At 50.9% G+C, this 12,624-nt stretch overlaps 1 protein-coding gene across 3 annotated transcripts in view; it reads left to right on the top strand.

The window, feature by feature from the left end:
* Positions 1-4,462: 4,462 nt before the first annotated feature.
* The window catches only part of NEK9 (NIMA related kinase 9), a 210,486-nt gene continuing 202,324 nt past the window's right edge, over positions 4,463-12,624 (top strand). For all 3 annotated transcript variants that reach the window (XM_029598406.1, XM_029598407.1, XM_029598408.1), the window contains exons 1-2: positions 4,463-4,754; positions 6,069-6,246. In XM_029598406.1, the coding sequence (XP_029454266.1) occupies positions 4,569-4,754; positions 6,069-6,246 (364 nt within the window). In that variant the 5' untranslated portion in view covers positions 4,463-4,568. The remainder of the gene's footprint in view (positions 4,755-6,068; positions 6,247-12,624) is intronic.

The following is a 12,624-nucleotide window of genomic DNA, read 5'->3' on the forward strand; positions in this document are numbered from 1 at the left end:
TGTATAAGAACTATGTACAAGGATTAAGTTAAAAACTGGCTTGGAGCGCATGTGGGACAGGGGAGAGCTGGAGGCAGGGGTTATTGAGGGTAAGCCTGTTTGAAGAGCCAAGTCTTTAGGTTAGCTCTGAATTTGGAGGTGCATGTTTCAAGCCGGAGGTTGGTGGGTAAGAAGTTCCAGTGTGAGGGCCCAGTGATGGAGAGGGCTCGGTCTCTCGTGGAGGTAAGGTGTGCCTTCTTTAGGGAAGGCACATGAAGGGTCCCATTATTGGAGGCTCTGGTGGGTCGGTTGGAGCATATGGGGCGGAATGGCTCATCTAGCCAGTTAGAGTTGTGCGTGTATATGGTTTTATGGATCAGGGTGAGGGTTCTATATAGGATGCGGGAGGGGATCGGGAGCCAGTGCAAGTCTTTAAGGATAGGAGTGATGTGGTCATATTTGCGGGCGTTGGAAAAGGTTCTCGCTACTGCATTTTGCAGCATTTGGAGAGGTTTTAGAGAAGAGTAGGGGAGGCCTAGGAAAAGGAAGTTACAGTAGTCCATTTTTGTTGATAGGGTAGCTTGAATGACAGTGCAGAAGTCACTGGCATGAAGTAATGGTTTTAACTTTTTCATCACATTCAGTTTGTAGAAGCCTTCCTTGAGGATTGATTTGATGTGTGTTTTTAGGTTCAGTTGCTGGTCGATCTGAACCCCGATCCAGGATCTGAACCCCGATCCTTTGGAGGAAACAACACCATTTGGGTAACTGTAGATTGGTTCTCGAAGATGGCTCATTTTGTGGCTCTCCCAGGCTTACCCACCGCCATGGAGTTTGCCAAGCTATTCATTACGCACATCTTCCGCCTGCATGCCTTGCCTAAGCACATAGTCTCCGATCGAGGAGCCCAATTCACAGCTAACTTCTGGAAGGCACTATGTAAGAAGCTCGATATTTCTCTTGACTTCACCTCCGCATACCATCCACAATCCAACGGACAAACTGAGAGGATGAACAGGACTCTCAAGCAGTTCATTCGTGCCTACGTGAACACTCACAAGAATGATTGGAGTGAACTGTTGCCCTGGGCAGAATTTGCTATTAATTCTCATCCAGCAACATCCACTGGATCAACACCTTTTGAAGTGGTTTACGGACGACTATTACTGCCACTTCCATTATCAGTGTCGTCCCCGGCAGCTCAATCTACTGCCAAAGATATCAAACAACTTTGGACTCAGACAAAAGAGATGCTTACTAAAGCAGGACTTCGAGCAAAGAAAGGATACGATGCTCATCAATGCAAGGCTCCAGACTTCAAGCCTGGTGAAAAAGTCTGCCTTTCCACGAAGCACTTAAGACTTAAACTTCCTTCAGCTTGTTTCGCTCCTCGCTTCGTTGGACCATTTCCCATTCTCCGATGACTGGGCAATCTCACTTATAGTCTGAAGCTACCATCTACTTTAAAGATCCACAATGCATTCCACATCTCACTATTGAAGCCATTGATCCTTAGTGAGTTCTCCAACAAGATACCAGAAGCTACACCTATAGATGCAGAAGAAGACATCGAATACAAAGTAGACGCAGTTCTCGATGTGAGAAGACGAGACAGAGTATGGGAATACCTCCTGTCATGGGAGGGGTATGGCCCTGAAAAAAACTCTTGGACACCAATGTCTAATAGCCTGGATAAAGAGATGCTACAGGACTTCCATCACTTGCATCCTCAAAAACCAAGACCTGGTAGGAGACAGCGTGGCCCTTTGAAGGGGGGGGGGTACTGTTGTGTCCGTTGGTCTCGACGGCTTCGCCCCGTTTGCCTCACCTTATTCACGGCTCCTCCCGCTTACCCGGGAAAGATGGCTACCGCTGCGTCTACAAGCCGACCTCTCTGGCGTCCCCAGAACGGCTATGGTGCAGCCTCCCACCATTGTTCATAAGAACATAAGAAAATGCCATACTGGGTCAGACCAAGGGTCCATCAAGCCCAGCATCCTGTTTCCAACAGTGGCCAATCCAGGCCATAAGAACCTGGCAAGTACCCAAAAACTAAGTCTATTCCATGTAACCATTGCTAATGGCAGTGGCTATTCTCTAAGTGAACTTAATAGCAGGTAATGGACTTCTCCTCCAAGAACTTATCCAATCCTTTTTTAAACACAGCTATACTAACTGCACTAACCACATTCTCTGGCAACAAATTCCAGAGTTTAATTGTGCGTTGAGTAAAAAAGAACTTTCTCCGATTAGTTTTAAATGTGCCCCATGCTAACTTCATGGAGTGCCCCCTAGTCTTTCTACTATCTGAAAGAGTAAATAACCGATTCACATCTACCCGTTCTAGACCTCTCATGATTTTAAACACCTCTATCATATCCCCCCTCAGTCGTCTCTTCTCCCACTTACCTACTACGGTGCGAGCGAACGCAACCCACGTCTTTGTACCACCCTTGGTGCGAATTTCGAGGGTGTTCCCTTATGCTGACGTCACGCCATCCGGATATATTACCTTCACAGATTTGTTAAGCTCGTTGAGTTAGCAAGGACTCGAAGCCGTTCCTGTCCACGCTACTCTGCTGCTTCCGAGCTGCCGCAGGAAGCTCTCTCTCTGCCCTTCGGGGTAACTGCTAACCTGGGTACCCGCTCCTCGGGGGCCCTCTGCTTTATTTCAGGTGCCTGACAGGGAACAGGTACTCGCTCCTCGAGGGCCTGCTCTCCCTGCCTCGGTGCCTGTACCTTCTACAACAGACCTGGTGGAATCGCATATCAACAGCAAACACCTTAGTAAGTACTCTAACTCTGTCTATCTCATCCACGGTATCTCCTCGCTGGGAGACCTGCTGCGGAACCTCCTGACGACATCTAGGAGCGAAGGGCTCCCTCTGCCGAGGTCCCTGAGACTACAACTAGACTGCCTCACTACTGCCACCTCTGGTGGATATCTTCAAGCTGTCTAATAAAGAACTATCCTGTGTTTTGTGTGTACGAGTCTAGCCCAGTGCTGTGGCTCCTCATAGGGCTCCTCCCCCTGGGCATGGTCATCGCCACAGCACCCAAGGATCCACAAAACACACGTTATCATAACAACTGTATCTATCCTATCATAACAACTGTATCTATCCTTAACCACACAATTTCAGTTTTTTGGGTGTTTAGAGTTAGTTTCAGTTGAGAAAGATTTTGTTCTATTTCCTTCATGTATGTTGACAGGGATGACAAAGTTTTTTCAAATGTTCTGTTGAGAGGGATGTAGAATTGAATGTCATCTGCATCTACACGAAAACGATTTCACGAAAAGACACCAGACTATACCAGAATGACACCAAGAAAGAACTTTCAATAGTCTATCTATAAAGCCACTTTAACAAATGTTTATTGTTGATAATGTTTAATTACTGTGAATTGATACTTTGTAAACCGTTGTGATGGCGAAACCGAACGATATATAAAACTCGATAAAAAAATAAAGGAAGAAGTTGATTCCTAGATTTGCCAGAATTGTATGCTTTATGACTTTGCTTTAATCTATTTTTTACCAGCAATTTGATTAATTAAAAGCTATAAAAAAGGCTATGTTTTGAAATGCATAAGTTCTTAGGGAGGATGATCGAAAGATCCAGGTTTCCTCTCTGTTCTGCATAAAGAGGACCTGCTGTAACCCTGGCTTACTGACACCTGTATTATTTGAATATCTTCTTTGGCAGTCCAGTTATTGTTTTTGGAGTGTGTCTTTTTTCTGTGGCTACCGTTTGGTGCCCACTTTTTTCAGGCTTTATTGTGGTCTCAATGCAAATATTTCAACATGCCCTACCATCACTACACCTCCGATTTATAGAAGCCACCTGGAAAACAGAACCTGTACTGCTACAGTGACAGAGCCTCCCCAAATACAGGGAAAATACAGGACAGACTAAGAACCAGAAAGATGTAGACAAAAACTAAACTGTACATCCCAAGAAGGCCCACTCTGTAGGCAATGCAAGACTGGAGCAACGAAAACAAATGCATTTCCTCCTGTGCTGAGGCAAATACAAACAGGTCAGAGATGGACATTTCTCAAAGCTAAGAGATGAATCCCAAGACTTCCCATAAAAGCAAAAGCAGGAAAAACTGTAAATAAAGCTTTGGAGAAAGAACAGCTACAGGCAGTAAAGTCCGTAGGATCCTGCCAGCAGGCTGCGCCGCTCTGTCTGTCCCGCGCGTTCTCTATGTCCGGCGCTGCGCCGCTCTGTCTCTCCCGCGCGTTCTCTATGGCTGGCGCTGCGCCGTTCTGTCTCTCCCGCGCACTCTCCATGGCCGGCGTTGCGCCGCTCTGTCTCTCCCGCGCACTCTCCATGGCCGGCGTTGCGCCGCTCTGTCTCTCCCGCGCGCTCTCTATGGCCGGCGCTGCGCCGCTCTGTCTCTCCCGCGCGCTCTCTATGGCCGGCGCTGCGCCGCTCTGTCTCTCCCGCGCGCTCTCTATGACCGGCGCTGTGCTCTGAGTACTTCCGGGGCGGGCGGGGTCAGGGAGGCCGGAGCCGCCGAGGTCGGTCGGTCGGTGCTGGGCCGTTTTCCGCTGCCGGAGGAGGAGAAGGAGCGTCCCGGAGATGTCCCTCGGGGAGTACGAGCGGCACCTCGCCTCTCTGAGCTCGGACTTCGGCGGCTCCGGGGACAGTGAGGTCGGCCGCTCCCGGGCCTCGTACAGCGCCGAGCAGGAGGAGCTGCATTACATCCCCATCCGCGTCCTGGGCCACGGGGCCTATGGGGAGGCGACGCTGTACCGGCGCACCGAGGTCAGGGGCAGCGGCCTCCACCCTGGGCTGTGGGTGTTGGGGTGGTTGGGAGGTGCTGCAGATTTTGGGAAGGGGGGGGGGGTGATGAGGGTCCCTGGGCTGCAGGTGATGAGGGGTGGGGGCGGTGCTGCAGATTTTGAGAAGAGGGGGGCATGATGTGGGTGCTGGGGTGATCCCTGGGCTGTAGGTGATGAGGGGTGGGGGCAGTGCTGCAGATTTTGGGAAGGGGGGATGATGTGGGTGCTGGGGTGTGAGGGTAATGCTGCTGCAGGTTTGAGTGGGAGGAGGTGATGTGGTTGCTGTGATAGGGGAGTGCTTGGTGCTGAGGACTCTTGCTTGGGCTTTGGCATCTTTGATTTGAGCTTACCGAGAGGCTGGTGTAATAATACCTGCGGTGAAATTGGCACTAGTTGTCTGCATGTATTTTTTTAGTACATGTGGCAAAAGCAGGTGCCTCCGCAGGATGTAGTAAATGATGGCTGTGCAAATGACATGCGTGCAGAAAATCCATGCAGAAGGAAAATGCACAGTCAAGGCCCAATGTAATAGACCGCGCAGAAACCCGCGCTGAAACTCGCATTAATGTGGTGACCCACGAATGATTCTCGGGGCGAAAGCCTTCCCCTGTCATGAAACAGTGAAGATGTTAGTGGTCCGGGAGTGGGACTGACGGTGTGCAGAGCAGTTTCTAACCCCTTCATGTGCCGTCTCTGATCGCATGGCAGCTGTACCGGCGGATGGTGGTAAGTGCGGGAAATGCAGCAGAGATTTCTTCAGCCGACCCACAAAATGTACCGTAGCATCCGGAAAAGGTGAAGGTAATCCCTGATTACCCCCGAGCTGCACGGGGACACAGCCACACTAATGCCAGCAATGGTGGACACCGTCATCCAGACGCGCGCTTTAACTTACCTCCTGCCCTGACCCAGGCGCTAAGAAACCCGCGTACAAAAATCTGCCCTAACCGATGGGTGGCTCCCTGCATAGCCTGTGAATGGTTAATGCCCTCTCTTTCATGCTGTTTGCATGCACGCGCACAAAGCCAGTCATGAATTTTTAAGTGGGTTTATGCGCACGTTTTTCCCACGCTGCCCACGTTATTACATACATGCCTGAGACTAGCACCGGAAAAATTTGCACAGCCGCGCGCAAGTGCACACGAAAACCTGCAGCAGCCTTAGCGCAGCTTATTAAATCGGCCACTGAGAGGGGCGTAATGTAAGTATCTTTCCATAGGCTGAGAGCATGGCGATCCTTTGGTGTGTGAGTTTTTCTTCTGTTTGCACTTAGTCTGCCTTGTGTTGGGCTTTGCAGGATGACTCTCTGGTGGTGTGGAAGGAGGTCTGTCTTACTCGGCTGTCTGAGAAGGATCGACGTGATGCCCTGAATGAAATTGTGATTCTGGCTCTGCTGCAGCATGATAACATCATTGCTTATTACAACCACTTCATGGATAACACCACACTGCTCATTGAGCTGGAATACTGCAACGGTGAGAGCTGATCTGTGTGTATTTGGTCAGTGAATAGTGTCCTTCTGAACTAAGATATCCTCAGGGAGATCCCCCGCTCTCATTTTTTTGCTTGAGAAATATGAAGGAATAGAACATGAAGGTGGTGAGAAGCTTATGTGCACTGACCATGGGGTGATTGTGTTTTATGATTTCAGAGTAACAAAACAGTGTGATAAGGCAGTCGCCAGAGCCGGGGCATGCTAGCATGCATAGGGAGAGGCATAACCAGTAGAAGAAGGGAGGTGATAATACCCCTGTACAAGCCGTTGGTGAGACTTTGCCCAGACTGTTGTCTGCAGGCCATACCTCTGAAAGGACAGAGATAGGGTAGAGGCAGTCCAGACACAGTCTACCAAAATAATGTAGGGTCTGCACCAAACTCCATATTTCATGAGACTGAAGTATCTAGATATTTCCTGTTCATACCCCAGTCAGTCCAGACAAGTGGGTTTTGCATCCCTACCAACAGATGGAGGCAGAGAATATACATTTTTCAGGCACTGCTACATAACCGAGAGTGCCACCTGCAGTCCCTCAGTATTTCTCTCTCTCCAGCAGATGGTAGAGGTGCAAACCTGCAGTTCAGAAAAAAAGAAAGAAAGATGGGACAGAAGAAGGGAAGTTAGAGACGCTTCCTGAGGTGTTAGGTTCCTTCGTGGGCCATCCCTCAGGTCGAGGAGGGCGAGCTGGGGGGGGGGTGACAATCCCTGTTTGGCTTTAGCCCACAGCATCAAGGGGTAGGAAAGCCAGGGGTCCTGGTTCCCTCCTTCCCCTGAGGTCTTCCTCCCTGATCCTTCAGCCAGCAGCAGGGAAGTACATTTTAATTCTGTTTGTTTTTGTGTCTGACTGTGTCTTAAAAAGAGAGGAAAGAATTGAGTTTGCAGTGTAAGTCCTAGGGCGTTGCAGGCTGCTGCTCGGGGGATAAAGGGATAGAAGAACTGGTCATTGGTGCTGCGTGGTTTTAGGGTCAGTCACTGAGGTGACTCGCGCTGCGGCCGTTGGAAGGTTGACACGGCAGGAAAAGCGGACCGTGCTGCGCGAGCTCCCTAGTGACGCCGACTTCGGAGCACGCCAAAACTTGTTGGGCCTTAACTAGGATGCGTTTTGTACTGATTGTGCCACGGTAGGGGAGGGACCCTCCTTAGTGCTGGCAGCTGACAGGAGAACTACCCGATCTCAGGGTCCTGTCAGGGAGGCCTCCAGGGGAGATTTGAGGTCTGCAGGCTTTGTCCCGTAGAAAGCAATTTCTGCGCATTTCAGACTATGGTGTGTTTTTGCGGATGGCATCCTCGTTTTTGGCAAAGGTTGTTTCGTCTTTCTTCCTCAACCAGATGGTAGAGCATCTGGCTTTCCTGAGTTTGGTTGGGAAGGGACAACAGGCAAGGGATCTGCACTTTCTGGATGTTCGTTGGACTCTGTTGTGATATCTTAAGATCACTAATGGCTTCCGATGGTCAGATCATCTCTTTCCTGAACATACCCAGATCAGTCCAGACAAGTGGGTTTATGCCTCCCTACCAGCAGATGGAGGCAGAGGAGAAAACCTTGAGGCACTGCTACATAACCGAGAGTGCCACCCTCAGTATTTCTGTCTCCAGCAGATGGTAGAGGTGCAAACCTGCAGTTCTGACTGAGACTTCTTTTGGAGACTTAAGGAGCAGCAGTTTGCTCCCCGAGGTGCTAGGTTCCTTAGGGGGCCATCCCTCGGGTTGAGCTGGGCAACAGGGGGGTTGGATGCCCCTGCCTGCCCTGCCTGCTGGTACCAGAGTCCTAGATAGCCAGGGAAATACCCCACCTCTTACTTTGGAATTGTTTAAAATTAAAAAAAAAAGAAATTACAAAGTAGATTGGAAGAGGCAGTCAAGGGTTCGGCGGTCTTAGCCGGGGTTGCAGACAAGCGTGAGCTACTGCCAGGACAGGAGGGGAGTGCAAGGAAGTTGAGCTGCACGTTTCTCTGGTTGGGAAATTTGAAGTCGGAGGCTCTTTTGTTTGGCCGACACGGTGTGGGCTGGTGTGCTTTCCCGCATGCCGCTTGAGCGAGTGCATCGTGTGGCCTGTTGTGAGTTTTTCGCGCGCAGCTTGTGGCAGTGCAGTGCTGTGGCGCTGGAGGCGGCCACATGGTGCGGCCTAGTTGGACTGGTAGTTTCACTCCCGCGTGGCTGCGGTACTGCGCATTGCGGCTTGCAGGGCCTGCGGGCTTTGGTCAGCGCACCTTAATGTGCCCTGGGGGAGGAGGGTTCCTCCGTGGGAGGCTCCAGGACGGCCTCTCGGTCTTTGAAGGTCATGGCTGTGGCTCAAGGGGAGAGGTCTCCGGTGCAGCGGTGCCCTCAGGGGAGTGTGGCCAGGGTATGTCCGGATGGGAGTCCGCGAATTCTCCTCCCCTGTGGTGCAGGAGACGGAAGGGGACCAGGATGGGAGAGCGGACTCTGAGGACGACCTCCTCATGGATGGGCCCAGAGGGGTTTTTGCCGGAGTTTGTTTTGCTTATGCACAGAGCCTTCCTGGCTGGGAAGGGGGCAGGTGTCCGGAGATTTCGGGTCAGTGGCCAAGGACAGCAGGTGGTTCTGCTGATTCCCCTCAATCACCTGGGATTACGGCAGGAGTCAGTCGACCCCGGGACTTGGATGATTCGGACGACATGCAAGAGGATCCAGTGTCTCCTCAGGGGTTGGCTTGGACAGGGATCCTGTGGGGGGACAGGATCAAGACCCTGATGCCAGTAAGGATGATCTGGATCAGGATGAAGGACTCATGACATAAGGAGATGATACTCGTGAGGTCCGTCTGTTCAAGAAAGAGGAATTGCACCCTTTCATTCCTCAGGTGTTGGAAGAATTGGGGATTAAGTTGACTCAGGAGTCTGACAGTGAGGGCATGAATCCAGTTTTGGATGGTCTTCGGGGTCCTCCTAGCACTTTCCCCATGCCTAAGAAGATCCAGAATCTGATCAGTCGGGAGTGGGACTCCCCGGAGTCAGTCTTGAAGGTTGGCAGGGCTATGGCAAAGCTTTTATCCCTTGTTGGAGGTCCATTTGGATCAGCTGAAGACTCCAAGGGTGGATGTGGTGGTTTCGGCGGTGACCAAAAAGACCACAATCCAGTGATGGGATCAGCTGCCCTGAAGGATGTTCAGGACCGCAAGTTGGAAATCCAATTGAAGCGGATGTTCAAAGTGTCTGGCCTGAGATTTCAAGCTGCAGTGTGTGCCAGTTTGATGTAGCGGGCCTGCTTATGCTGGTTCAGAAGGCACACGATGCAGCTTCTACTGGGGCCCTTAATTCTGTCCAGACGGTGCGTTTGGAGGGTGGTGTGGCCTGTGTGGCAGATGCGCTGTATGATTTAGTGCAGTCTCGGCGGTGGCAGCACGATGGCTGTTGTGGCTGTGGTCCAAGACCCAACTGTTTAGTCTCCCTTTTAAGGGTAAGCTTCTCTTTGGGGAAGATCTTGATGAGCTGATGAAGTCCTTAGAGTCCAAAGCTGCCGGAAGAGTTTTCAGCCCCGATCCCCGTCTTCGGGACTCCAGGAGGTTTTGTTCCTGTAGAGGGGCCTCAGCTTTGGTGTCAAGACAGTCATCGGGGCATCAGCTGTCTTTTGAGGTCCCCGAAGATCCTCCAGGGACGATGCTGCTCAAGGGACCGGAGGAGGAAAGTGAAGCCAAGAGCACCCACTCTTCAGTGGAAGCGGTAGGGGGCAGGTTGTCCCGGTTTCACGAGGACAAGATAACCTCGGACCGGGTTCTGGAGGTAATAAGACGGCTACGCGGCTCCACTTCTGAGAGGAGACAACTGAGATAGAGGGGATATTCTGAAGCACTTATTTCTGTAGGCCGGTCGGGGGGTGCAGGGATCTGTCTGCCCTCTCACAGGAAAGGGTCAGACAGGTTGGCACGGATACCAGAATGCAGCATATCAGCGCTGTCATTCAGTGCTCTGTGATGATTTTACTGATGACCCAGCACTATATATACTTCAGCACGAGGTGTGCCACGCACTTTTTTTGCAGGGGTGGTGTGGGGAGGTGGGCTTTGTGGAAAGAGGCTGCACTGAGAGCAATTTTGGCTAGTTAGGAAAGAGGAAAAAAAGCTTTTTATTCTTAATTTGGCTGCAGTGTTTGTGCAAGCTAGCCCTGTTTCTTTGAAGCAGTTTATTATTTAGGTGATCTGAGACGGTCTCTCTGTGCCAGGGAGAGAAGCTGCTAGCAGTGCTATTTTTTTTCATTCACCTTCTGGGCTAGGCTGCAAGCAAGCACGATTTTGGTGGGTGACTGGGAGAGATATATTCAATTTTGGTAGAATTTGCATTGGGAAATATATTTAATCCATTTTCCTGCTGTGCCAACAATTCCAGCTTTTTTAAACTGAGTTTGTTTAATTCAACTCACTCAGTCTCTCTGTGCACTGGGCTTCAGTGGGCAGTGGGTAGTTCAACAGACTGAACTTTATTATTGGGACGGTCTGTGCTGTGAAATCCCCAGTCTGCCTCTTTTGTGCTTACAAGCAAGCTGCGTGTGTGTGCACACCACACACGTTACATTAGTACATAGCAAGGTACCGTGACAGTGGGCAGCCGGTAGGCACTAGGCAGTGACATTAAATCCATAATGTCAGGGAAAGCTAGATGTAGTCGAGTGATTGGGACTGGCAGAGGAGGCACTTCAAAAGACACTAGTGCCACTCCCCAATTAAAGTTAAAAAGGCACCTGTCGCAATCTAAACTCTTTGGAGGGGCAGGCAGTTCCATCCAGAAAAAAATGAAATCTGACCATGATGCAGCGCCATTGCTACCACCTGTTTCTAGCCCTATAGTTTTTGAGGTGAGGGAAGGGGAGGCTGAGTCAGGCCAGACAAAATGTCGACACCCAGAAGCAGCAGGGGGACAGAAGTCTCGACTATCACTTAGCGTTGACAGTGTAGCGCAGTCACTGTTTGCTTCTGATTCAGATGAAGAATCATCTTGTGTGGGATTCTCATCTGACATGGAAGAAGTAATAGCTGACGAAGCTTTAGGAGGATCAGTTAGTCCTGTCTTAGCCTCCACTTCAGTGCAGCAGGGGAGAGATGAAACGGATGAGGAGGAGGAAGAGCAGTCAGCGCAGGCACAGAGGGTGACTGAGGCCCCTGGCCTTGCTTCTTAGGGTGCACCTACTACCTCAGCTCCAGTGCCAACATCCACCCCCAAGGCTTTAGAGAAGGGAGGATCACGAAAGACAGCTGCGATCTGGAGCCACTTTAAAGTGACGGATGACCCGCGTTTTGCTCGGTGTAATTACTGTGGCAGGGATATTAGCAGAGGCAAGCAAATGGGACATCTATCTGATTTTGGCATGACGCAGCATATGAAGAGGCAACACCCAACAAGGTTACTGCCATCTGGGGATGGTGGCAGTACCAGTCAGGGGACCCCTTCCAAGCAGCGTAAAGTGGTTGAAAAGCAGCAGATTCAGCCCACACCCTCATCCCCTTCTAGCAGTCAGGTGGCAGGCCAGCAACCCCCTGACATGGCAGAAGCGACAACCCACCATGGAGGAAATGGGGTGGAGTGCAATAATGCTATCCCGGGGTAGGAGGCAGGCAGCCTCAAAAGTTGTAATCAGGAGCATTGGAGAAATGATTGCCCTTGATGACCAGCCCTTGCAGTTAGTGGAGAATGTGGGTTCCAAGCGTTTTCTGAAGGTTGTAGTTCCAAATTACAAAGTCCCCTCCAGAACCACATTTAGCAGAAAGGTCATCCCCAGCCTGTACAAGCAGTGTCGCAATTGCATGCAAGCACTGCTAGCTAAGGCAGAGGGGAGAGTGCATTTCACCTGCAATATCTAGACCGCCATGAATGCTGCACACTATTACCTCTCCCTGACAGCACACTGGTGGGACCTGGCTGAGGCAGGGGCAGCCAGCAGCTCTATTACTGAACAAGTATCAGAGTGGAGGTGGGCTTTACTGCACACCCACCTGATGGACCAGGCCCATACCGCAGCCAATATTCTAGCATGCATCAGACAGATGCTGGAGGGCTGGCAACTACTTATGTCCCTACGTGGGATTGACCTCTGTCCTCGCCTACTTTGCCTGTTTGTCCAGGCCTTATGTCCCTACAAGGGTTTGACCTCTGACCTCGACTGTTTTGCCTGTTCGTCCAGGCCTTATGTCCCTACAAGGGTTTGACCTCTGACCTCGACTGTTTTGCCTGTTCGTCCAGGACTTATGTTCCTACAAGTGTTTGACCTCGATTGCTTTGCCTGTTCGTCCAGGCCTTATGTCCCTACGTGGGCTTGACCTTGATTGCTTTGCCTGTTTGTCCAGGCCTTATGTCCCTACGTGGGATTGACTCTGTCCTCGACTGCTGTGCCTGTCCGTCCAGGC

Source organism: Rhinatrema bivittatum, chromosome 4 (genome assembly GCF_901001135.1).
Source record: "Rhinatrema bivittatum chromosome 4, aRhiBiv1.1, whole genome shotgun sequence".
Classification (NCBI taxonomy): domain Eukaryota; kingdom Metazoa; phylum Chordata; class Amphibia; order Gymnophiona; family Rhinatrematidae; genus Rhinatrema; species Rhinatrema bivittatum.